This window comes from Spathaspora passalidarum (genome assembly GCF_000223485.1).
Source record: "Spathaspora passalidarum NRRL Y-27907 unplaced genomic scaffold SPAPAscaffold_2, whole genome shotgun sequence".
Classification (NCBI taxonomy): Eukaryota; Fungi; Ascomycota; class Pichiomycetes; order Serinales; family Debaryomycetaceae; genus Spathaspora; species Spathaspora passalidarum.
This window is the reverse complement of record NW_006767426.1, coordinates 1,752,389-1,776,911: the sequence shown is the minus strand read 5'-3', so window position 1 is coordinate 1,776,911 and position 24,523 is coordinate 1,752,389. Positions and strand designations below refer to the sequence as shown.

At 37.6% G+C, this 24,523-nt stretch overlaps 12 protein-coding genes across 12 annotated transcripts; 8 read left to right on the top strand and 4 right to left on the bottom strand. All coding sequences in view use genetic code 12, as the record gives it.

Annotated features, from left to right (window-relative positions):
* Positions 1–285: 285 nt before the first annotated feature.
* Positions 286–2,014, top strand: SPAPADRAFT_59917 (MIND complex subunit; the record flags this gene model as incomplete). Its single annotated transcript, XM_007374007.1, has 1 exon — positions 286–2,014. The coding sequence occupies one exon, from the start codon at positions 309–311 to the stop codon at positions 921–923; it is 615 nt and encodes a 204-aa protein (XP_007374069.1).
* SPAPADRAFT_49526 (mitochondrial 37S ribosomal protein uS15m) lies at positions 1,005–1,988 on the bottom strand (the record flags this gene model as incomplete). Its single annotated transcript, XM_007374008.1, has 1 exon — positions 1,005–1,988. One exon carries the CDS (start codon positions 1,986–1,988, stop codon positions 1,005–1,007), a length of 984 nt encoding a protein of 327 aa, XP_007374070.1.
* Positions 2,015–4,207: 2,193 nt separating the features above from the next.
* On the top strand, positions 4,208–5,073 carry SPAPADRAFT_59916 (uncharacterized protein; the record flags this gene model as incomplete). Its single annotated transcript, XM_007374006.1, has 2 exons — positions 4,208–4,226; positions 4,400–5,073. 2 exons carry the CDS (start codon positions 4,208–4,210, stop codon positions 5,071–5,073), a joined length of 693 nt encoding a protein of 230 aa, XP_007374068.1.
* Positions 5,074–5,385: 312 nt separating this feature from the next.
* MGE1 (Mge1p) lies at positions 5,386–6,350 on the top strand (the record flags this gene model as incomplete). The annotated part of the gene is made up of 1 exon (XM_007374005.1): positions 5,386–6,350. One exon carries the CDS (start codon positions 5,424–5,426, stop codon positions 6,162–6,164), a length of 741 nt encoding a protein of 246 aa, XP_007374067.1.
* An 18-nt stretch (positions 6,351–6,368) lies between these two features.
* SPAPADRAFT_70588 (uncharacterized protein) lies at positions 6,369–9,077 on the bottom strand (the record flags this gene model as incomplete). Its single annotated transcript, XM_007374003.1, has 1 exon — positions 6,369–9,077. The coding sequence occupies one exon, from the start codon at positions 9,053–9,055 to the stop codon at positions 7,868–7,870; it is 1,188 nt and encodes a 395-aa protein (XP_007374065.1).
* Positions 6,619–9,077, top strand: LYS12 (homoisocitrate dehydrogenase; the record flags this gene model as incomplete). The annotated part of the gene is made up of 2 exons (XM_007374004.1): positions 6,619–7,908; positions 7,960–9,077. The coding sequence occupies one exon, from the start codon at positions 6,720–6,722 to the stop codon at positions 7,848–7,850; it is 1,131 nt and encodes a 376-aa protein (XP_007374066.1).
* Positions 9,078–9,578: 501 nt separating this feature from the next.
* On the top strand, positions 9,579–11,181 carry SPAPADRAFT_59912 (transcription factor TFIIIB subunit; the record flags this gene model as incomplete). Its single annotated transcript, XM_007374002.1, has 1 exon — positions 9,579–11,181. One exon carries the CDS (start codon positions 10,191–10,193, stop codon positions 11,133–11,135), a length of 945 nt encoding a protein of 314 aa, XP_007374064.1.
* A 318-nt stretch (positions 11,182–11,499) lies between these two features.
* Positions 11,500–12,786, top strand: PIGH (phosphatidylinositol N-acetylglucosaminyltransferase; the record flags this gene model as incomplete). Its single annotated transcript, XM_007374001.1, has 1 exon — positions 11,500–12,786. The coding sequence occupies one exon, from the start codon at positions 11,665–11,667 to the stop codon at positions 12,313–12,315; it is 651 nt and encodes a 216-aa protein (XP_007374063.1).
* A 2,814-nt stretch (positions 12,787–15,600) lies between these two features.
* PRS (putative proline--tRNA ligase) lies at positions 15,601–16,956 on the top strand (the record flags this gene model as incomplete). Its single annotated transcript, XM_007374000.1, has 1 exon — positions 15,601–16,956. A coding segment is annotated over one exon (1,096 nt), but the record flags the coding sequence as incomplete, so codon positions are not given.
* Positions 16,914–17,624, bottom strand: SPAPADRAFT_59898 (Arf family guanine nucleotide exchange factor; the record flags this gene model as incomplete). Its single annotated transcript, XM_007373999.1, has 2 exons — positions 16,914–17,488; positions 17,552–17,624. The coding sequence occupies 2 exons, from the start codon at positions 17,552–17,554 to the stop codon at positions 17,207–17,209; spliced, it is 285 nt and encodes a 94-aa protein (XP_007374061.1).
* An 826-nt stretch (positions 17,625–18,450) lies between these two features.
* Positions 18,451–21,013, top strand: PIN4 (Pin4p; the record flags this gene model as incomplete). Its single annotated transcript, XM_007373998.1, has 2 exons — positions 18,451–18,628; positions 18,689–21,013. The coding sequence occupies 2 exons, from the start codon at positions 18,451–18,453 to the stop codon at positions 20,653–20,655; spliced, it is 2,145 nt and encodes a 714-aa protein (XP_007374060.1).
* Positions 21,014–21,059: 46 nt separating this feature from the next.
* SPAPADRAFT_70583 (uncharacterized protein) lies at positions 21,060–22,859 on the bottom strand (the record flags this gene model as incomplete). Its single annotated transcript, XM_007373997.1, has 2 exons — positions 21,060–22,787; positions 22,827–22,859. 2 exons carry the CDS (start codon positions 22,857–22,859, stop codon positions 21,135–21,137), a joined length of 1,686 nt encoding a protein of 561 aa, XP_007374059.1.
* Positions 22,860–24,523: the final 1,664 nt, after the last annotated feature.

The following is a 24,523-nucleotide window of genomic DNA, read 5'->3' as shown; positions in this document are numbered from 1 at the left end:
TCAATCCAGGAGTGCATATAGCTAGTTGCACCCTGAGGCGGAATCAACTAGTGTTTGAATTCATGGCTAGACTATATATCAGTAAATCTTGGTAAGAGATGACTCGATATCGCAATTGGTAATTTAACGACTTTGAAAGATTAATAAACTCAAAGGATGTGATCAAAACCGCTTCGATTGGTAATACAGACTGGTTATTGCAAAGTCTAGTCGTGCGCCTACCAACATCTTGCTGCCATAGAAAAAGATTTTTGGTTCTTTGCGTGTTTGTTTGTTTTGGTTTACAAACTTGCAACACTTGCAACAACATGGAAAGCAAACGAATTCAGAAGCATAACGTGAAAAAAATCAGGTATGAGAAGTTGAAAGAAGTCGGTCGAAGGGCAACGGAGGCTCTGATTAAAAAATCCTTTTCCAGTGGTAAAGTGGAATCCTGTTTCCCTACCATAGCAAGTACGGCACAGGGATCGGAGATCCTACGGGAGGCTTCCAAGCAATTCATTGAGTTCTGGCAACTGGAGACCCTCAACGAAATAGATCATATATACGAAGAAAGGGATATCGAGACCAAGCTCGATGAATTGGATGAAATAGTTCAAGCAGCAGAAGAAAGGAAACGATCCAGGACTTCCAAACCAGAAAATGTCGATCTCCTTCTGGCCAAAGAAATAATAGATAGTAACATTGTAAGTAAAGGAACAGTGGCATTGGAGAAATTGCAATTGATACATGATCTGTTACGGGCGGAGAACTTGGACACCTATAAGCAGTTGCAAGAGTTGGTCAAGGAGAGCAATCAATTGGCAGAAGAAACAAAATCGGCTCTAGCGCTGGCGCTGTTGGCTAAAACTATTGAAATCTGCGATGACGAAAATGAACACTTAGCTGCTCTAGCCAGGACTTTTGCTGAAAAGTATTTGTAAGGATCTTGTTAATAATAAAACGCATTTACATTATACTATTTGTACTATTAATATATACATGAATTAATCGGATGGTCTAACCTAATTTGAACCTTTGGTGGTAGCTTGTTTTGCAAGTTCGTAATTCTTCTTAGCAATAGTTTGATATTCTTCAACTCTTCTCTTAAGATCGTGAACCTTTTGAATCTTCTTCTGTTGTTTTTCAGAAAGTTTAACCAATTGTCTATCACCCCACACTTTATAATCTTGAAAGTATTGTCTACCCATATTGAATTCACAGTGTACCACATCATCAGCCAAACCTAACTTATGAATGGTATAAAAGTAACGTTCTGGGTTGTCCTTTTTTAAATATTTCAAAAGACGTTGTCTGTATTGTACCATTTCTCTGGTTTGTTGAATATATTCAAAATCTTTTCTGTTTTCCTTAACATGCTTCATAGCAAAATGAATCTTAACGGTCAAGACAGCAGCCTGAACTTCTGGGGATCCAGTATCACCATCAAATCTTTGGAACTCTTCACGGGCTAATCTGATAGCCAATTTTCTCTTGTCGAACGAATTCGAGTTTCTCAAGTTAAGAATGGTTAATAAAGCCCTCTTTTTCTTTTCTTCCATGGCACGAGCTTGTTCGGAGGAGATAACGTTGGTACCGGCGAGTTTTTCCAAATTTGCCTTTTCAACCCCATACATCAACTTCTCAAATTCAACTTTATCAACACCGTAAGCCAAGTGATTTTCGTGGTCAGCGACTTCATCGAAAATTCTTTGGATAAAGGCACACTTTGGATCACCTAAAACTGGATCGACTGACAATTGGACGTTTTTAACTTCGTGTTGTTTGAGATTGTTGACATCTCTGACAATTTGCTTCTTTAATCTGCTTTCTTTTCTTCTGATACGTTTTACAATAGTCTTTGGAGAGTTTGGAGGGATTTCCTTTTTAGATCCAAATCTCTTGAGGTATGACATCCCACCTACTGCTCCGTTGAATCCTGGAATTTCAGCATTCCACACTGGTCTTGTACTGGACAAGAATCTGCATCCTATCCTGAAAACATTCATCTTTAGGTCTACTGATTGTAGTATATGGTTGCCTTGTTCTATAACGAACAAAAAAAAATTGAAAATTTTTTGCTTGGTAGAATTTGAAAAATTCACACGACCTTTTTCATAACTTGAAGTGTTTTGATTGCAAGAAAACATTAGTAGTAGCATTTACAACCACTTACAAATCAAAGCAATGGGCAAGCATGATGATGTTGATGATATAGTGGAATTAGATTCATTGATACGAAAATGCAAGCACAAGTTTAACCAGAAATCGTTGAATGATGTCGTTTCAATTGTTCTCTCCAAACCCGATGAGGCAGCCAGAAACCAATTGCTAGAGCTCTTATTCAATACTGGGTTTGTAAAGGATGTCGTCTGGAAACAATTTAACGGCGATGTAACCGACAAGCACTTAGAATTACTCGTTACTTTGGCAGTATATGATTCAAGGAGGAGTAACCTGGGTCTAGTTGATCTGTTCCTCAATCATAAAGATGTGATGGTGGTATTTGATAGATTATTGGGAATAACACAAGATTCTTCATTTCAAAACACAAGGTTTAGAATTTCTGCTTTAGTATTCATTTCATGGATTGCTGTCAGTGGAACAAAATTAGCTGATGGGTTGGTTGGACCATTGTTTGATCTTAATATCTGGAGTTGTCTAATCACTCAAACACCTTTACTAAAAACAACCCAGATTGAAGAAAAGTATAAATTGAAAGTATCAGAGATGCAGGAATCATTGAAAACAACTAAAGGAAGTTATAACTTAAAATCTCGATGGTTATTGCATATAGTGAACGGATACTCAAATGGATCCAATCAATGGAAGGAAGCTGTGATAAAGTTTTTTATATCAATTATAAAGCTTCAAAGGTATAGGGACTCTGTATCACCATTTTTCATTTCTTTGGGTGTGGCTTCTCTTTTCAGGATTAGAAATGACAAAGGAATTCAGGATTTGGTAAGCATCATGGATTCGATATTAATCCAACAAGAAGTGTTGGAATTTGTCCTATTACAACAGAAAGTTCAGGAGATATTTATTGACAAGAAAGAGCTAACTGAGAAGGTTATTGGTTTTGCATCAAGGTATAGCTGTACAAGGCAAGAAATGCATGAATTGTTCGAAAGCCATTTCACATTGGAAGACGCCAACAAGCTATTGCAATACTTTAATAAAGATGAGGTAATTTCTAACTATGCATGTTTGGGATTAACACCAGAGATGAATACATCATTCTTCATAGATGTCATACTATCACACTTCTTTCCCGTGCAGTTGAATTCCTTTGCTATGGCGTTTAACTTTTGGAACATATTCTCGGAAACAGACATTGACACTGACTTCTATCTAAAACTGGAATTTCCCAGTCATTTCAACTCTTATATCGACCTTGAAACTGAAATCACATATCGACAACTTGAATCTGCTAAGGCGGAAATATTCAAGCATATCTCGACAGTAATGTCTAGGATCAAAGTTGACCTGGCATCGTCCTTTAAAGGTACTAGCAAGTACTTTATGGGAATCAAATCGATAACACCTATATCTGGTACTAAATATCAAATGGTATCAAATGCTGTTCCAGATGGGAACTATATACTTCTTGTTGAATTGATTAAACCCGATTCAAGAGGAAGCAACCTCAGGAAATTGGGATTGAGAAGTTTGAGAATATGCAAGACCGAGAAGAGTTCCAAATCAAGCATGGTTATTCAGTGTGAGAATCTTGATTATCAAGATGTGTACAAGAACTTTATCGTATTGCCTGACTTGAAGAACATAAAATATCTTGATCGTTTGCAAGAGATTGAAAGAAGAAATGCAAACATCCCTAGCTATAGTTTTAGATCAAATAATCAAGAAGATGTTGAGCCAGCAGCTAAGAAGCAAAAAATAGAGAATTCAAGAGGTAGTAGCATAGAATATGTGAGAACCTCAAAATTCTCTAATATTGATCAGATCCTTGCCAAATATCAAAACCAAAGGACACTTGTGCTAACTGCTTCGCAGTCTGCAGTGAGACATTATTCCACTGCTCTGCCATTGATTAGGTTTGGGAGTGAGGAATCTATACATGAGCTCATTCAACTCGCTAAAGAGTATTATCATGACTTGACGAAACTGATGGAAAGTTTGGAAAAGCCATTTGACAAGGTAACTGAATTTGATTTAATTTCGTTGAAACAGAAATGGTCTAAACCGTTTCAAACTAGCGATAACCATGTGGATTCTCCCAGCTGGCATGATGATGTTAAAACCAAACTAAGATTTATTGCAGATGTCCTTCCAGTTCGGAATAAAAGCGTAACTCAATCTACTTGGCAGTATCTTGTCAATAGATTTAGTGCGATGGTTTCTTCGGAAGACTTTTTCGCGGTCATGCAAGGCGCTGAATGTGCTCCATTTGATGTAGTTATATTCTGGAATTGTGATAGTTCTACTTTGCCATTAATCCTCAGGAAGCAACCAAGTGCAATGAAGGTTATTGTGGTGAATGGTGAGTTATTGGATTATTTTCCATCCAAAAATATCACTTACTTGCTGGCATCCAAAGTAAACACTGATTCGTTCAATCCTGGCTTTGTTTTCAAAAATCAGTTATTGTCGGTAAAGAGTCAAGTAGAAGAGGCAGAGTACTGTGTATTATTATATTTCTATATGAGGTTGCTTGGATATCCTCCTGAGTCTATACTTATTTGGGTATCTTGCAGGCGGATGGAAATATTAATTGGAGAAGTGGTATCCTCAAAGCCAGATTTGAAGAAAAAGTTAGGAACACCTGAAATCCTTTATAATAAATCAGGAGAGCATGATTATGTCCGAGTCAGCTATTCAATTATTTCCATGTTTTCTGATGAGGGATATACTGAAGTCGATTTTTCGGGAAAGCAAGGCAATTATTTTGTTAGCTCTGTTCTCCAGAGAGATTCAAAGCTTCTTCAAAATACCAGACTTGGCCCAGGAAACGATTTATGTATTGTTAAGGGTGAAACGTTTGGTGCTAAACAGGAAAGGTCCTTAAAAGGGCAAGAGCATAAGTTAAAAGGTATATCGCAGCTTGAGAAGATGGTTCGTAGTTTAGAATAAATCGAAATATCATAGACAATTTTGCAGCATTTCCTGGATTAAGTTAGTTTGAACTGTGTGGTGCATTTAGTTTTAGCTTTCGTGCTTATAACAGAGCAAATATACTCCTCTGGAAACTGTAGCATGAGTAATATTTCTTAAATCTCCTTGGCTATTGGCACTTGGTGTTTATTTGAATTGCCGCAAACGTAGTGTGACAACCGTACCTTTTTTTTGCTTGGGGACGAAGAGCAGCACCTTGTGATGGTGGGTGGTGGTGGTGGTGAAAAAAAAAATTTTCTGGTTCAAATCCGCCGTCGGAAGACTTGGAACGACAACAATACAATCCGCCCAGACGCAACTTATACATAATGCATAGATCATTTTTAGCTCCATTGTCGAGAACTATTACTGCTCGTTCCGTGGCATGCAACTCCGCCAGAGTGTTTAGACCAGTTGCCACTTCTATCACCTACCCAGGATCCTTTGGCGTTCGTTTCAACTCCACTGGTAAAGACGCTGCCAAGGAGAACCAAGCTGGTGCCGAAGCTGAAGCTGAAGCTAAGCCAGCAGCTGAAGAAGCCAAGGAAGAAGCTAAAGAAGAGGCTCAGGAAGTTGACCCAGTTGCTGAATTAAAGGAAAAGTTGGACTTGAAGGACAAACAATTGGCTGAAATGAAGAACCATTACGCTAGAGCCATTGCTGACTTCCGTCATTTACAAGAAACTACCAAGACTGAAGTTCAAAAGGCTAAGGACTTCGCATTGCAAAAGTTTGCAAAGGACTTATTGGAATCTCTTGACAATTTCGCTTTGGCTTTAGGTCACGTCAAGGAAGAAACTTTAGCTAGCAATGCTGAAGTCAAGAACTTGTACGATGGGGTTGACATGACTAGAAATATCTTCTTAAGAACCTTGAATAGACACGGTATTGAAAAGATTGATGCTATGGACAAGCCATTTGATCCAAACATGCACGAAGCTACTTTCCAAGTCCCTCAACCAGGTAAGGAACCAAACACTGTTTTCCATATTCAACAAGATGGTTACACTCTTAACTCCAGAGTGTTGAGACCAGCCAAGGTTGGTGTTGTCAAGGGTGAAGATAACTAAAAGCTCGGTCCATTGGTTTAATGATTTTTTAATGTCCAGAAACAAAGAAAAGTAAAAGGTGATTCTTGTATATAATATCTTTCGGTTATTTCCCACTTTTTCACTGTATTGTACTTATACATAGACCATGATGTTTTGTTATGTAAGTTTGTATGATGTTTGCGCGATGTATGTTATGTGGTATTTTGCATATTCTCTACAACACCAGCTCGCGTCAACGGAGTGGGCTGGCTGGCTGGGGCAATGTGTCAAGTCCGTATCGACTGATGGGATGCCGAGCAACGGCATTGGCTGCTTATCAGATGGCGCCAACTACGGTTCCAGTCACGTGATATGACTCACCCAGATTTCTTTCCTGCATATACGGGTTAATTAATTCGGCGTCCTCAAATCGACCAAATGCCAATCAGGCACCAACAACCGATTTTCCATATTTTTCAAATTGTCGTATCCTTTTTGCTGTCCCTTTTAACAAAAGTTCAATTTCAGCTTTCAGCGTCACCTTTTATTCCGTTTAAAAGTCAATTGCAATATCTCTTTGATCTGAATCACAATATGTTAGCCGCTAGAACTACTATTCGTCGTTGTTTCTCCACTTCTTCCCCAGTTTTCAAGACGTTAAAGATTGGTTTAATTCCAGGAGATGGGATCGGAAAAGAAGTCATTCCTGCCGGTAAAGCTGTGTTGGAAAACTTACCAAGTAAGTTCGACTTGCAATTCGAATTCGTCCAATTGGAAGCTGGTTGGGAAGTTTTCCAACAAACTGGTACTGCCTTACCAGATAAGACTGTTGAAGTATTAAAGACTGAATGTGACGGTGCTTTATTCGGGGCTGTTTCTTCTCCAACCACCAAAGTTGAAGGTTACTCTTCTCCAATTGTCGCATTGAGAAAGAAGATGGGATTGTATGCCAACGTCCGTCCTGTCAAGTCTGTCGAAGGTATCGGTAGACCAGTTGATATGGTTATTGTCCGTGAAAATACCGAAGATTTATACATTAAGGAAGAAAGAACCTACAAGAAACCAGATGGAACCAAGGTTGCTGAAGCCATCAAGAGAATTACTCAAACTGCCACCACCAATATTGCCAAGATGGCTTATGACATTGCCTTGACTAGACAAGCCATCAGAGAAGCTTCTACTGGTCATCAACTCCACGACAAGCCATCTGTCACTGTTACCCATAAGTCTAATGTCTTGTCTCAATCTGACGGTTTATTCAGAGAAACTTGTCGTGCTGTCTACGACGCCAATGCTAATGTCTACAGTGGTATTGATTACAAGGAACAAATTGTTGACTCTATGGTTTACCGTATGTTCAGAGAACCAGAAATCTTTGATGTTGTAGTTGCTCCAAACTTGTACGGTGATATCTTGAGTGATGGTGCTGCTGCCTTAGTCGGGTCCTTGGGTGTTGTTCCATCCGCCAATGTTGGTGACAACTTCGCTATTGGTGAACCATGTCACGGTTCTGCTCCAGATATTGAAGGTAAGGGTATTTCTAACCCTATTGCTACCATCAGATCCACTGCTTTGATGTTGGAATTCATGGGTTACCCTGAGCCAGCAGCCAAGATTTACGAAGCTGTTGATGCTAACTTGTCTGAAGACCAAATCAAGACTCCAGATTTAGGAGGTTCTTCTACTACCCAAGAAGTTATTGACGATATTATTAGACGTTTCTAATCTAGATATGTATATACTTAGTAAGGCTTGAATCTAACATCGCCCTTCTTCTTGTCTTTTTTCTTTTTGTCCTTTTTATCCTTTTTGTCTTTCTTTTCTTTCTTGTCTTTCTTCTCCTTCTTGTCTTTCTTATCCTTCTTCTTCTTCTTCTCGGACTCTTCTTTGTCCATGTCAATATCGACGGTCTCGGATGCGTTAATAGAGTATGTTTCCAATTGATATGGCAACTCCCATAGTCTGATTTGGCCATCTTCACCACAAGTCAACGCATTCTTGGAATTAGGAATCGTGCAAACATCTCTAACAACTTCTTCTCCGTGGGCATCAGGGAACCAAATTGGCTTGGTAGTATCAAAAGTCTCTTTAGTTGGGTTGAATGGAAACACTGTTAATTTCCGCTGAGAATTGGCACCATAAGCAACAAATCCAGAAGGATCTACTTCAATCACGTACTCGTTATCGGGCCAAAGTTGTCTGACGTCACCTAGGTCGACGAATTCTGGCTCTTTCAACTCTTCATAGTTGGTGTCGTTTAAATCGTGGAACAATAATGACTCCATATGAGATAACACTGAGATTCTTGACGGAGTAATGAAATGGCATGAGTGCACTGAAGAGTAGTTTATCACTTGATGAAGCGCTTCGTCTTCATCTGGCTGGTTCAAATCGTAAATATTCACATATCCATCCGTGGATCCTGACATCAAGTAATTGCTGATGGTAGGGTGGAATTCAAGCGCCGTGATGTCGTCATGATGAGAATCGATAAATGAGCGAACAACGTCTTTGGTGTTTCTAAGATCCCAGATGTGTAGCTCTGCATCGACTCCCATAAGTTCAGTACCTGCAGCAAGTAGATTGTCTCCATTAAAGCCTAAAGACAAGAAACTTGAGTTTCTGCCTTGGGAAAGCTGGGCTATGGGAGTAGAGGAGCGTAAATCCCACAACTTGATTCCATCAGTTGAACAAGTCGCTATGGAGTAGTTGTCATTATCGTTTAACTTGATAAGACTGTTGATGCTTGATTCGTGTGCTTTCACTTGGAATGTTGGTGTTTGGGATGGCTGGTCAAGATTATAAGTTGCGATGGTTCCATTACTGCTGGAACAGACAAATGAGTTTGTTTGTGGTAAATTTTGTAGCTTCAAGATCCAATTGTCGTTTGAAGCAAGAGAGGACCAGCTGAATAAACACTGTGCTCTCATGATGATGTGTTGTTTACTCCTTAGTAGTGTTTGCTATAGTTGAAATTTTGCAATTGATGCGATGCAAGTTGAGGAGTAACCAAACTTAAAAAAAAAAAGAAAAACAAATCTCTCTACAAAGCAGATAGTCTTAGATAACAAAGCCAAAATGAGTAGTGTCGTTAAGAAAGGAACGCATTTCACGCCAAAATTAAAGAAGGTAATAAAAAGGAAAATCACTCCTGCCAAATCTGGCTCTCCTTTGACCCCACCTGCTACCCAAACTGCACCTGAACAAAAGCCAGACATATCCAATGAAGAGTTATTTCAGCAACAGTCAGCAACTCCAATAATTGATACCCAGGAACAACTGGAACAAGATCATCAACCTACTCCTCAGAACACACAAGATGTTACCAAGAAACCTGCGTTTAGAATAACATTAGACTCAACAAGCACGCCATCTGAGAAAGAACCTGAAGAAGAAGTGGTTGATCCTAAAGATGCCACAAAGAAATTGGAAAATACACCACATGAAGATACCATCAAGGTAGATACCTCTGCTCAGGACGAATCTCTAAAGTTACCACTACCAACAGCATCAAGAACACGTCGTCGTTCTTCCACATTCAACCAAAGAAGACTTTCCGGCATCAAAGAGCCGGGTTTGCGTTCTCGTTCTGGGTCATTTTCGGTAGTGAAGACCGATGTTGAAGAACACATACCTGCTAGAATAGGCATCCCTGTAGGGAAGCCAATAAAGAGAAGACGTTCACTGGCCGCCAGTCGGTCCGGTGCTGGTTTAAAGAGAATATCCATAGCGTCTTTGGTAAGCAGTACTGTGTCAACTAAGGAACAAACTCCCATGATTGAAGAAGAAACGGATGCTGACAAGGCAGAAAAGAATAAAAAAGTGGTTAGTGCTGAATTTGTGGTTGGGTTAGACCCCAAGACTAATCGCTTGCGTAAATTCAGAAGAAAGGGAACTACTCCAAAAGTGGAAGAAACAGAAGATGTGATCAACATAAAAGAAGAGGAAATCCCCGAAGAACCTGATGATTTGATCACCACTATAAGTAACATTCACCAGCTTCCTAGAAAAGCAGTTGATGAAGATGTTGAGCTTTATGGAGAAGTTGAATTTAATGCTGAAGAAATGACCATGGCTGATTTATGTAAACCTACATTACCTATTGGTAAAGTGAGTGGAAACTTCCAGCTAGTCAAAGAAGCTAAAGCTACTCTTCGGGAGAAGCGAGATTTGCGTAGAAAAGACCGTGAATTGGCCAAGATACGTCGTGTGCCTGTTGAAGAAGCAAAAAAGATGAATATTAAAGCTCGAAAAGAAGAAGCCGAGAAACGAGGTGAAACAATTGAAGACGTAGCAGAATCAGATAGCAAAAAAGAGCTTGAGAAGAAATCGTTGTTTGATGAAGACGCTCCTAAAGTTAGTTCAAACTTGCAATTACAATTAACTGATGGCAAAATTGTCTTTGATGAAGAATCTGCAATTATTGTCAAACCTCGTGCTGATATTGCTGGTCGTTCAATCGAGCATTCAAACCCTTTTGCTACCCCAATCACCTCAACAACTTATAGTAAACGAGTTGTCACTGATAAATGGGAAGCGAGTGAAGTGATTACATTTTACCAAGCATTGAGCATGTTTGGTACTGATTTCTCACTTATCGCACAATTGTTCCCCTACAGAACTAGGAAACAAGTTAAGCTGAAGTTCACCCTTGAAGAAAGGAAACATCCCGAAGTTGTGTCTGTGGCACTCAAGAGGAAACTCCCTGTTGATTTCGAGAAGTATTGTCAAAATATCAATACCAAGATTGAAACATTGGATTATTATAATGAAGAATTGAAGAAGGTGAGACATGAACATGAACAAAGTTTGAATGCTATTGCTGTGGAAAGAGACCGTGCATTGAGAGAGGATGCCGAAGCCAGTAGACGTAGAGAGATTGAAATTAGAACTGGGGCCAAGCCAATGACTAGAGCTGAAAAGCTTAAGGAGTTACGTAAGAATGAAATGGTTGTTGGGTCTATTGATGATGTCAAGAAACAAAGAGAAGGAGAAGAAGTATCGAAATAGAATAATTTATAGTGTATTTTATATTTTTATCAAGCTTTTTTTGCAGTAATTGTCTTAACCCTACACAAAACCAAACTTTCTTGACCTTTTTTGTTGATGCCACACTTGTAGTGAACTGAGTGAATGTGCCGTGCTTTTGATCAGATAATTGGAGATCGGACTAAGAACTATAAGGCATCGCCTTTTAGACCATAGTTTGGAACCAGTAAAAACCTCGCTTGTGTAAGCTCTCATTGTCTTCGCACCAGATTTCCCGATTTGTAGATTGAGTCATGTCACGTGAATTATGACACAGCTTTTTGTAATATAATTTTCTTCAAAAAAATAGAGTTTATTCATAATACATTGTTCTTCTAGATCTGTCACCAGTTTTCATTCTTCTTTTTTCATATATTCACATATTCACGTATCCTTTCATCATGATCTATATGTAATATAGCTTGACCTTACCTAATACAAAAAAAAACCCCCCAATCTGTGCATACCCCCCACATCATAAGCTAAAGAAAAAAAGAACACACATACAGCCATGTCCTCTCCGAAAGATTTTTCATTGGAGGTCACTCCTCCTATTGATACTGCCAACGTGGAATCGTTAAACCTTTTAAAATTCACAGTTAAAGACAAGAAAAACGATATAATACTCAAGAACAGGCCAGTAATACTATTTATATTAACTGGAACTTTAATTGCATACATTCTGAATATCATCTTCAACGTAAATCTAGAACACGTTGATATCCTGCATCTAAGCAAAGTTCAATATGGGTTCATCTTGGCCCTAGTTACCATGATCGCCTTGGTTTCACTTCGACAACAACCGGAAGACACGATGATAGTCATGAAAGGTATTGGAGTACAATTAGTTACCAAGAAGAAATGGAGGTTTCAAAACTCTTCCCAATCCTTCATTCCGATTAAAGATATGATTGATTTGGTGATACATGAAGGGTTTCACAAGTATGGACAAGTTATATTTTATCTTTGTGTATTGACTCGTTCAAACGACCAATCTGGGAATGACGACAGTAACATCATCAAGGTTATATTCCCAGAATTCCTTCCTAGAAGGGATATCTTATTAAAAGTTTGGAAATTAAGTCGAGAATTGTTATTTGGCAGTCCAAATAGATACTGGAGAAGAGTTCCAGGCCAAGGGTTAAAGCAAGTACTTTCATAGAGAAAATTTAGCATAATACAAAAAAATAATAGTAATAATAATGAAATGCAGTGTGTTTTGTAAAATTTCTATTCTATAAGTATATGTTCTATCATATAACGGTTATAGAAATCAAGCTAAACTATAAATGACTAAAAAGTTGTACCCAAACCAGTTGTAACAAAAATACAGTAAAAAAAATTTCGTGTGTGTGTGTGTGTGTGGCATATTATACAGTATGTAGTAGTAAAAAGTTTTCTAAGAAGAACCTAGTTGTCTAAAGACATAACCAAAATTCTTTCTTTCAGCCATACTAGCAACACCAAAACTGGCGACTGTGTAAAAAGCGACACCAGCAAATACCTTGTGAGCGTGTTGAGATCTAACGAAGTAACGCAAACTTGCAGCCATGGTTGCAGGTCTCAATATTTGTTCTGTAAGCAACATTTGTAAAATATAATTGTGTGGTGACTAATCCTTGGATGTGTGTCTGATGATGAATTGGAATTCGAATTGAGATCCATTGGTTGAGCTTCTTATCGGTATTTATATTGCGAAATTTTCAATTTCTGAATCATGCAATGATGATTCATTTTTCCATCCAACCTAAAAAAATAAAATAAAATAAAATTTACAAAAAGAAAAGTCTGGTGATGACAAACATGGTTACATTTCAGCGCCAAAACCCACAAGAAAAATATATTATTTTTAATGCAAACATGTTTCTTTTCACTAGTGGTGTTTTTCTGCGCCTTAAAGTTTTTGACGCAAATTAATTAATCCGTGTTATCCTAAATTAGAAATAATCAACAATAAGGAGTCAGGACGCATCACCAGTTTTCTTTTTTTCACAACTATTTTCATGAGATTTCCACCCCCCTCCTCTGGAAAAATATTTTATCCCTAGCATCTTGAGACTCAGCCATGAGCCAAGGATAGGCACCATGCCGCCTTTAAATGGCTCATAGGTATCGTGATTTCGATGACCCTTTCACACATCCGGATGCATCCTCATTTTTCAATCTTATCTCCTGTTCCTTCCGAACAGATCCATATCCTCCTTCGTCTATCCCTTCGCTTCCAGCTTCTGCTGGCTTTGTGTCTCATACGGGTCTTATTTCTTTTTACCCGTTCGAACCACTTGCGCATTACGTGTCGTTAGTACGAACTAGGGATGTTCACTTTACACATCAGTTGTAAACATGCCAATGCAAGATTTGTCGCCTTGGTTACTTTTTTTTCTTTTTTTAGACCATCGGGTCAATGGATGGAAACGTGTTTTTTCGTTAATAGTTACGAGTCAAGATTTGTATTTAACGGGTCATGTCATCACCATTTGCAGCCGAGAAGATTTTAATCCTTGAAAAAATAAATGCCTTAAGTCATCACGGGCACAGAAAAATAAAAAAGAAAAGGCGTGATGATAATAAACCTTGATTCAGAAAATTGTGTTTTTGCATTTCTTGCCATATCGTTCCAATCAAACCTTGTTAAAGAAATACCTCTCGGAGTTCGGTTTACGTCCCGGTACTAGTAAAGAGAAAAGTAATAAACGATACCCATAAATGATTACCTTTTTAATGATATCCATAACTATGGGTCAACCCAGCAAAAAAAAAAATTGTGCAAAAAACAAAAAAAATAGTGAAGGATGCGAGGTTCGAACTCGCGCGGACACTGTCCAGTAGATCTTAAGTCTACCGCCTTAGACCACTCGGCCAACCCTCCAATTTTTATTTCACTTTTTTTCCATTTTTTTCTGACTCTAGTAGATCCTTTATCACGTGATCGAAATGTAAAATCGTAAAGAAATTGCTGTTTTATTCTATAATAATGATTTTATGTTAGTTAAATTGCTTATTTATGCTTTCAAGATAGTTCAAATATTGTTTGATAGATCTATACTAATTTCATGGTGGTTTTTTGGTTGTCTTTTATTTTTGGAAAATTTCATCAATTTTTGTAAACAATTTGTATAAAATATGGTTTTCTTTAAGCAATCCTTTTGTCAATTTACTAAATTTATTAGTGACTAAATGGGATAATTCCAGAAAGATAAATCTTGTTTTACTTATAAGCAACCCAGTAGAGAGAAGAACATCATGTAAATCAAATAGCTGCAAAATTTCTTTAAAAACCAACCTTTTCGCCAAGTTGATGCCAACATTAAACTTGTATTTCTCTTTATTTTTTAATACAAAGTCTTGAGATCATTATATGACATAGATGTGTTAGTTTATATCGAATGAAAATATCATTTGGATCACTTTTTTTTACGTTATATTGAAAAAAAATACATAATTCGCTTTTTAATTAAAAAAAGTACTTTGATATGTTAAAACATTGATTGCAGAAAAACCAGATAGCTGAAGTTGATCTTCCAGAAAACAACTAGCTTAAATTTAAGTTATTTACTATGTATTCAGAAATTTCCAATATGCTGTAAATGTGATTCAAGACTGGTTAATGATCCGAATTTTCGTTATAATCAATCGTTCTATTAGAAAGCTTTTCTGCCATTTGCAACTCTCTTTATTATCCCCTGTTGGTATCTTTTTAAATTAAACGTTCCAGAATTAGACTTATCTATTTACATGTAGCCTATAGTAACGAAGTATCCCGTTCAAAGAAAACACCTAGAAGTATTCTCTTTTTTAGCAGCCAATAGTATTTGAACTATAGCACAGTCTAACAAGTTAAAATTACTACTGAGATATCCACCAAATTCAATCCTAAGATTCCAATCTAAATAATAGAATAAAAGTTTGAAAGTTTGTTGAAAGAATCTAACATGACTGTTCATTCAAGTTGCTTACCTACCTGACCAGTTATTTTCGCGATTATGTTATTACTCAACTTGAAAAAAAAATATATATATATTTATCCGAAGATTTTTCACTCCACACAAATCAGACATTGGACCCCTCGTAACCAATGATAATAAAACGATTCCTTACGATCAAGTCGATCCCTAAATTTTATGGGGTTCAACTATCCAAATTCAAATATGATCAAAATATACCTACTCACGAGGTGCTTTCTAAACTAGGGATAATTCAATATCCCCGAGCTGGGCTAGTCAATTGGCCAATTATGGGCCTTACAATTCAAAGAAAGATCAATGAAATCATACGGAAACGAATGGAGGAAGTCAACTTTGAAGAGGCTGCTCTTTCTACTCTTTCCCACAGGGCATTGTGGGACCGAACTGGAAGATGGAATAATACTGAACTTTTCAAAATACAAGGAAATGATGAATTCTTACTTGCACCAACTGCTGAAGAAGAAATCACCGATTTCGTGATGAAAAATGTCACTAGTTATAAGCAATTCCCAGTGTTAATGTATCAAATAACTCCAAAATTTAGAAATGAGAAACGTCCTCGTGGTGGTTTGCTTCGTGGTAAAGAGTTTATCATGAAAGATGCTTATTCTTTTGATTACAGTGAAGAACAAGCTATGGTGACGTATGATAATGTTGTTGGAGCTTATACCAAGATTTTCCAAGATTTGAGAGTAGACTATGTCAAAGCTGCTGCTGATTCGGGGGAAATTGGAGGATCTTTAAGTCATGAATGGCATTGTTTCCATGAAACTGGTGAAGATACAGTTTTCTCTTGTGATTCATGTAAGCACGTTTCTAATTCAGAAAAGACATTGTCGTACCCTCAAGAAGTAACTTCTGTGGATAAGGTATCAGTGAGATACTTCATGACGGAAGATAAACAAACCTTAGTATGTGCATACTACCCAACAAAAAGGACTCTTGAACCTAAATTTGTCAAACAAGAAATCCCAGAGATCGACTTGAAATTCACAAATCAAGAGGAAATACTTGCCGAGTTTTCAAATCCAGATACCTTGATTTCGAAATCCATCATTAGACTTATGGACTCCAGATTAGATTCACGTTCCAATTTCCCAGATTTTCCAGTTCCATTCGTCAGTAGATCATTAATATCAATGATAACAGATATACCAATTGTCCTTGCTGAAGATGGAGAAGTATGCGAACGCTGTGGAGATGGAACTCTTTCCGCTACCAGAGCCATTGAATTAGGTCATACTTTTTACTTGGGTGATAAATATTCCAAACCATTGGGTTTCAAAATTGACACTCCTAATAATGAAGGTAAACTCACCAGAAATGATGTCATGATGGGATGCTACGGTATTGGGGTAAGTAGAATTATTGCGACTATTGCTGAAGTGTATCGTGATTCCATCGGGTTGAAATGGCCAAGTTCAATTGCTCCATGGCAAGTTACTGTTGTTGAAGCACCCGGAATTGACCTGGATAGCTCCGAAGTGACTGAATTTTACCAAATGTTGAATGATTCTGAAATTGATTACCGTCGTGATGGACGGGCTTCTGTCTCCATGGGTAAGAAATTAAAAGAATCTAACATGGTTGGTATTCCATTGTCAATTATCGTAGGAAAACAATTCCCAATTGTTGAAATTGAAATAAGAGGTAACAAATTTGGTGATAGTTGGAAGGAGTTGTATGATAACAAGAAGGACGAGTTTTCCTGGACAGTGGATTATGATTCAAGCGGTAAGGATGTCAAGCATTATGTACATAGACAGGAATTGATTACAGTTGTAAATAGTTTGTTGAAGGATTTATAAAACACCTTTTATATTAAATATACAAATAGTAAAGAAAGCAATAACAAAAATAAAGAAAACTAAATGCTACCAAAATGAAGTATGTAAATTAACCAGAAAAAAAAGAGAGACACACAAAACACACAAATAAAAGCAAGACTTTATATCTTGTAGTGTTGAATTATTCTTTCCAAGAACCCTCATTTATTAGTTTCTATTCATTGTGGTGCATTTGTTTTCAATGACATTTGTAGGCTGAGTTGTTAATGTTTATGATTGTTAAAACTCAATTGGGATGGATTTATGAAGAAGTGAATTTACCAGTAATCTTGGCGAAAACATGTAAGATAATAACGGAAAAGATGAAACCAACAGCCAAAAACAAGACAACCAAAGGATCAACTCTAAGACCTTGGGCTTCATCAGTAAACAATTTCATCATGGTAGAAGAAGATCCACCGGCACCAGCTGATCTGGTGGATAATGGCATAGCATTAGTGGATTGTGCCTTCTTGTCAGCAGTTGTCTTCCTCTTGACTGCACTTCTTAAACCTCCTGGAGCTGGATTAGATTGTGATGTAGACTAAACAATGTTAGTAAAAGAAACTTATGGTCCGCCAGTATAGTAATGTTCAATTGTACATACCATTGTTATTATATATGAAAATTAAGAGGTTACCCTTTAATGTATGATTTCTATATCCTCAATAGTTTTCGTTAAATTGGAAATTAGTTCGTTGTTCTTTTTTTTTGGTCGTTGATTTTTGGACCTGCAAATTTTCGTACGTGCGGCAGATCAAACGTTGTCGCAAATTCCTCTTGCGACACAAGTTTCACTTTGCGACACCGGTTGAAAAAATGCGACACAAAAAGTTTTGCCCGTCCATAGAAAATTTTTTTTTCTGTTGTTCTGTTTTTACGAACCAGAGAAAAAGGGAAAGAAATCCACACACTTGGATTGGACTAATTGCAATCTATCACACTTCACAACCGAGAACTAGGTCGAGAAATCACCCTTTCCGAACTGCAATCCATAACCACACCAATCAAACTCCCAGTGCAATTACCACGATAGATTTATCCGAGACTTAAACTGGATTCCAGATCAAATTGAAAATCACAGTTTCTCGTTACATTATCATAATTCAAAACACCTCGACCACATACTACCGTATACTCAAGTACATTAGAACTAATACCAGAAAACCTACAAACCAAAGTATCATAGTTCTTTTCACTCGCATCAGCCGAATAATCCACAGAAATACCATTGGCCCATACTTTATTGTCGACAAATCCTGCCAACTGAGTTATTTCAAATACTACCAGACGAAGTTACGATATTAAACGCTAACCAAATAGACACACTCAAAAAAGAGATTACGATTCTTACGAATTAAACTTTTAATAGAAAATTTTCCATTCAATTCAACCCCAAAGTATTCCCACACACTTTGTCTTAAAAATATTATTTATTCATTATTAGAATTTTTTTTTTATCACGTTTTCAAACAATTGGAAAATCAAAGAAACTAAAACCACACCATGGATTTCAGAAACTTATCACCTGCACCAAACCAAATGGATAGCGTGATGCAACGTCGTCCATCTTTATCTTCATTATCTTCGACTTCCGGGTATGGTTCGTCCACCTATGGAGGTGGGGGAACTGGTGGCGTTGGTACTGGCGTTGCCGTACCACCGGGATCAGGAGGCAATGGAAGTAACAGCAACAATAATACCCATGCTACAAACACTCCATTGTTAACAAACCAAAGATTAGCCACCGTCTCAAATCCTCCCAATTCAAGAAATGGCAATAACTTGCATTCTTCTTGGCTCAACCAATCCATTAGTACCTCCACGGTGACTCCTACTAATGTCGGACCATGGGTTGAACAACAACAGCAACAACAACAATCAACTTTAGAACTGTTGGAAGGTAGTGCCCAAGCTGTTTTGGGAATTCCACCAAAGGGATTAGGCAACCGTTCCCTTTCTTCAGCTAGCTCTACCAAGAATGACGAACACAACACAATTAGTAGTCCTAATATGATCAACAATGTACATTCACCTAATAACGAACCAGTCAATGACAACTTGAATGCTAATATTTCCATGACTAATGAACATGATGGAGCCGATGACGATTTAATTCCTACTGCAATTGTTATAAAGAATATCCCATTTGCAATTAAAAAGGAACAGTTATTAGATGTTATGACCAAATTAAACTTACCCTTACCATATGCCTTTAATTATCACTTTGATAATGGAGTTTTCCGAGGATTAGCATTTGCTAACTTCACCTCTACTGATGAAACGTCTTTGGTTGTTAATCAACTTAATGGTAGAGAAATTGGTGGTCGTAAATTAAGAGTGGAATATAAGAAAATGTTACCATTACAAGAAAGAGAAAGAATCGAACGGGAAAAGAGAGAAAAAAGAGGACAATTAGAAGAACAACATAGATCCACTTCCAATGCTTCTTTAGCTTCTTTAATGTCTGCAGCTTCAACCACTGCTGCCACCAAGAATTTAAGCATTAATGGTGCTACTCCAAGCGGTACCACCGAAAGACTCTTTGTTAATTTACCATTCGCCACTATCCTGGCTGCACCACCAATGGACCTTAACTTTAATGACCCCGAGATCTTGGAATTATACACTCAATTAGTATTATACCGTGATGACGTTACAAAATCAATTTATGAATTGGCTATTTCTCCCGCCACTTTGAATATTAACCAAAGAAAAAACTTATCTTTGATTTCCAATTATTTGAATTTATTAGAATTGTTTGATAATGGGTTGATCATAATTAGAAGAAAACCAGGTTATATTGCCCAATCAATCATTCAGCAAGCTTCGTTAGGTGCCCAACAACCACCAGCTGTACCACCACATTCTTCCTCTATGATGAATTTGAGCCAATTAGCAGCAACAATGGCAACACCTTCCCACCCAGAATTATTGAGATCTCAATCTCAATCTGCATTGCAACTCCCTCGTTTGAGACAACAGGCATCAACTCCAGTTCAACAAACTTTCCCCCAATATGGTTCTCAACAACAACAGCAACAACAACAGCCATTACCCCCACAACAGCAACAGCAACAGCAGCAGCAGCAGCAACATCAACAACAGCAACCTCAACAACAAAGACCATACGCTCAAAATCAACCATTCAATATTTATCACCAACAACAACCCCAACAAGTTCAATACCAGCAACAAGTTCCCCAAGCACAGGTTGTCACTCCAACCGTTGGTTCAAGCAGTGCTGCTGCATTATTAAGATCAAGTAGTAATAGATCATATGTTGATGTGAGAGCAACTCCACCTTTAAATAACAACTTTATTCATCAGCAACCATCATCTTCAGTGACCAACTCGCCAAATACTCTTCATAACCAAGTTCAGTACCAACATTCTCATCAACAACAACAACAACAACCGCCATATTACCAAGGAACAAATGCTCAACAGCAACATCATCAACAACAACAAGGGGGAGCTGATCTTGGATCAAGATTTCAACCATTTGGCCAACATACTCACTTGACTGGTAGTTTCACATCGTTACTGCAAAGTACATCTCTTCAAGGTATTAGTGGAGCCAATGCCAATGCTAGTGGACAGTTGGATGAATATGGGAATGACTTAACTTCCAAGTTCAATACTTTAGCATTGGGTGGTAATCCGGGGGTTGAGAACTTAAACAGTGGTGGTATTTGGGGACCTAAATGATTATGAAGTTAATTTATGTTTTTATATTTATGAATGAATTTTAATGTTCCCGTTCTAATTGCATTTATGAATGCTACGAAAAAAGTTAATGAGAGAAGACGAAGAGGAGAGAGAAGAGACATAGTGAGTACTTATAGAGAACCAGTTCTTATTGTCTTTATTTTTATATTTTTAAAAACCATCAGGACGCTTTAATGTTTAATTAATCCGATTGGTTTTTGTGGTTACTTGAATGTATGATTTAATTGTTTAAATTTGTTTGTTTTTAGATGTTAGAAAATGTTTGCATGAGCATGAAGTACATAGTATATCATGATTAGTGTTTATAGATCGTGAAATAAGAATATGCATAGGTAAATTATATGTAGTTATGGGTCAATTAGTTTGTACCGTTGGCTGCAAAGTTATTTTTTTTTTTACAAACTTAACACAATTCAATTGGCATATACAACTATATAATATCGAAACTTGACAATGTTCTAATGTTTAAACAAATCTACACCTAAAACATCCACAATTGTTTTACCAGCAGCAACAACTAGTTCATCCAAATGTCTTCTTCCTGACAACTGTAATCCCACAGGGGCACCAACAAATTCTTCTGGGTTATAGTTTTCATTTTCCATTTGTTCCAATGGACTTCTATATTTGTAGCTCAAGTCTTCTTCAGTCCATTTATCAATGGTTGGATCTTGGAAAATACCAGTTTGGAAAACTAAAGTTGGGAAGTCAAGGATATTGAATAGGGAAGTGTACGACCAATTGAATATTTCACCTGAATGAGGTGCAACATTTTGATTAGTTGGACTCAAAATAAAATCAATCCGGTTCTTAACCAAAAATTCAGTATATTCTTGTCTCAACCCATCTCTAATATAATTCAATTGTCTGTTTTCCGATGCTGGAATGTCACGAGCGCCTTGTCCATAGTTCAAATTCCATTTGGTTAATTTAACCAATGGTTCACCCGAAGCAGACAAGAATTTGCGGTGCATATGGTTACCATCACAAGTATACATCTGATGGACAGTTTCATAAGCTAACTTAGTATTGGGAGGATTGAATTCCACAATCTTAACTCCAGCAGCCTTCAATTTCTCAACTGTTGCATTCAAAGCCCGTCTCACGGGAGGAGTCACTCTTACCAAACCATCATCTCTAATAACAGCAAGAGTTAAATCTGATGGATTGGGCTTTTCAAGTTTCCTCCATGCCATAGGCAAGATACAAGCATCATATTCCCATGGTTTACCTTCATTAATGTAGCTTTCCATAAATAATTCAATGTCGTCAACTGAACGTGCCAATGGACCCATCACACCAGGAACAGATTCTTGACCAGCAAAACAACTAAGAGAACCCAACCAAGAGATTCTATTGGAAGATGGTCTTAATCCAATACCACCTGAGAAAGCAGCCGGTGATCTAATCGACCCACCAATATCAGTGCCTACACCCATGGTACTACCACCAAATGCAGTGAGAGCACCTTCACCACTTGAAGAGCCTCCACTAGATAATAGCAAGTTATATGGATTCTTACAGAATCCAGTAATATTATTACCTGAATCCAAATGCATCAAGGTTTGTGGTTGATTAGTTCTAACATAAAACACAGCCCCTAATTTAGCCAAGATTTGCGTGGTTACTGAGTCTTCAGTAGCTACATAGTCCAATCCAGAAACATATCCCGCATGAGTTACTTTCCCCTTATAGCACAAATGTTCCTTGAGAGAAACAGGCAACCCATGCAAAGGACCGACTGTCTTGCCATTTTCTTTCAAATAGGCATCGAGTTCTTGAGCACGCTTCAATCCTTCTTCAGTGAAAAACTCGGTGGCACAATTGGTGAATTGGTGAGCAATAACAGCACGTTTAGCAAAAGCTTTGAATACTTCCACCGAGGACAACTTACCCTTGGCAATCTTATTGACCAAATCAACAGCACTAGAATCAGTAATGGCAAGTTCTTCTGAAGTTAACAATTTTGCATCATAAAGATATTTAACAGCATTAAATTGCTCATCAATCAATTGGTCAATTGGCTTGGGCAATTCAATTTTCAAATCGGCTGGGATCGATGCTTCTAAATCTTGTCTGTATTTTTCAATTTTTGGTACCCATTCCTTAAACTTTTCTGAATCTTCTTAAGTAGTGAGGGGGTCATTGACGAGAAAGCTTTCAAATAATTGAGACTTAGTCATGTTTATTTCTTTACTAGAGGAAGAAAATTGGCAAACTTTAAAAGTTAAAATGAAGAGCCAACAGGTCCTCCTTTTATATATGGGTTGGATATAAGGAGGCGTGAGGGGTGTAATTAAGGGTCCAAAACAACCGCCGCCCACCTCCTTATCAGGAAATAAAAAGTGGAGACTCTGTGCAGATACCAGACCATAGATTACAACGCAAAAAGAACAAGACTCTAAAGATTGGGAGCCCTCAAAACCTATCCGAAGTCAAAACTAAAATGCCAAGAAAATGTGCGGTTTATCTGAAAACCGGAGATAAGCGCAATAATCAACTTAGAATTATTATTTGCATTTACCGAGTCGTTTTCCAGGGGTCGCCTCGAAATATTTTTACGGATGTAGTATAACACAGTAGTGACATGGATGCACTCTACATATATGGACAAGGGTTCCTGTGGTTTGGATTACTAATACGAATGCTCGAGCATTTACAACTGTTTATAATTGTCAAGAAAAAAACGAGATAACGATTGCAGATCGCATAAGTGCATATCTATGCTTGCGATTAGATTACATTGTTTCAATTGAGGTCAAACACTCAACAATCGGAACCACGTTTCCGATTGGGGTCCTAACTCTCGATGTAGTGGAGAGGATATTGGTGGGTGGAGGAAACCCCGAGTGATCCACTCTGCCGTGATGCATAGCTGCTATCTAGAGATAGCCTAATCAGTCTTCTACCGCGACAACTAATTAACCTATTTTCAGTTAATTATGGCAACTTAATTTTTAAGTCTACAATAGATATCATGCAAGTAATATGTCTTCTCCAAAAGAAGCAAAACTGAATTTTAGCTTTCATCATGTCGCCATCATGATTTATCACCAGGGCTCCTAATGGTTGAAAAATTTTAACAGAAAATAGGTTAATCAGTCCAAATATCAGTGAACGTGGCTAGGTTGAACTTGTCTAATATATGACTAAATGATAAACCATTTGAACAGCATAGTGAATATCTTTTGGCACATCTAAACCTGTAGCAATTCTCCTAATTATCTAAATGTAAGCTCAATCTCCAATAAGTTTAGTCGGTAAATGCATATTTCAATGAAGACCCAATGAGATTATCCGAAGCTGTGAATAAGTCAAAGTAAGGAGGTTTACCTATGCAGCTCAAAACGTAGCACTAGGGTATGATAATAGAATCTTCAAACAGCGGAGTTAGTTCCCAAATAGGAATTGGGGAATGCAAAAACCTGTCAGTGAAGTGATCAGAATGGAACGATTCAACAAATTTACAAACAAATGTTGCATGTATCTCATAGAGTACAAAATCAACACGAAAGAATTAATTACTTTGTTTCAAAAATGAATTCGAACGATGTTTATCCATCTAGACTTGCTCATCGTACATTCCCGCCAATATAAATAAACAATGCGAGACCATTGTCTGAGTTGTTCTGTTTTCGCTTGCTCTTCTCCTAACAACAACTCCCGTATTTACTTACGAAAGGAACATCTCAAAATAGAATTTCGCGATCACAACATAGTCACAAATAACGTCTTATATATAATGGGTAGCCCTCTTGCCATTGCCATGGAAACCACTCTAATTAAAACTAAGATTTACAAATTGACTTAGTTGAATGACCCAATTAGAAGGTCGAGCACTTGTTAG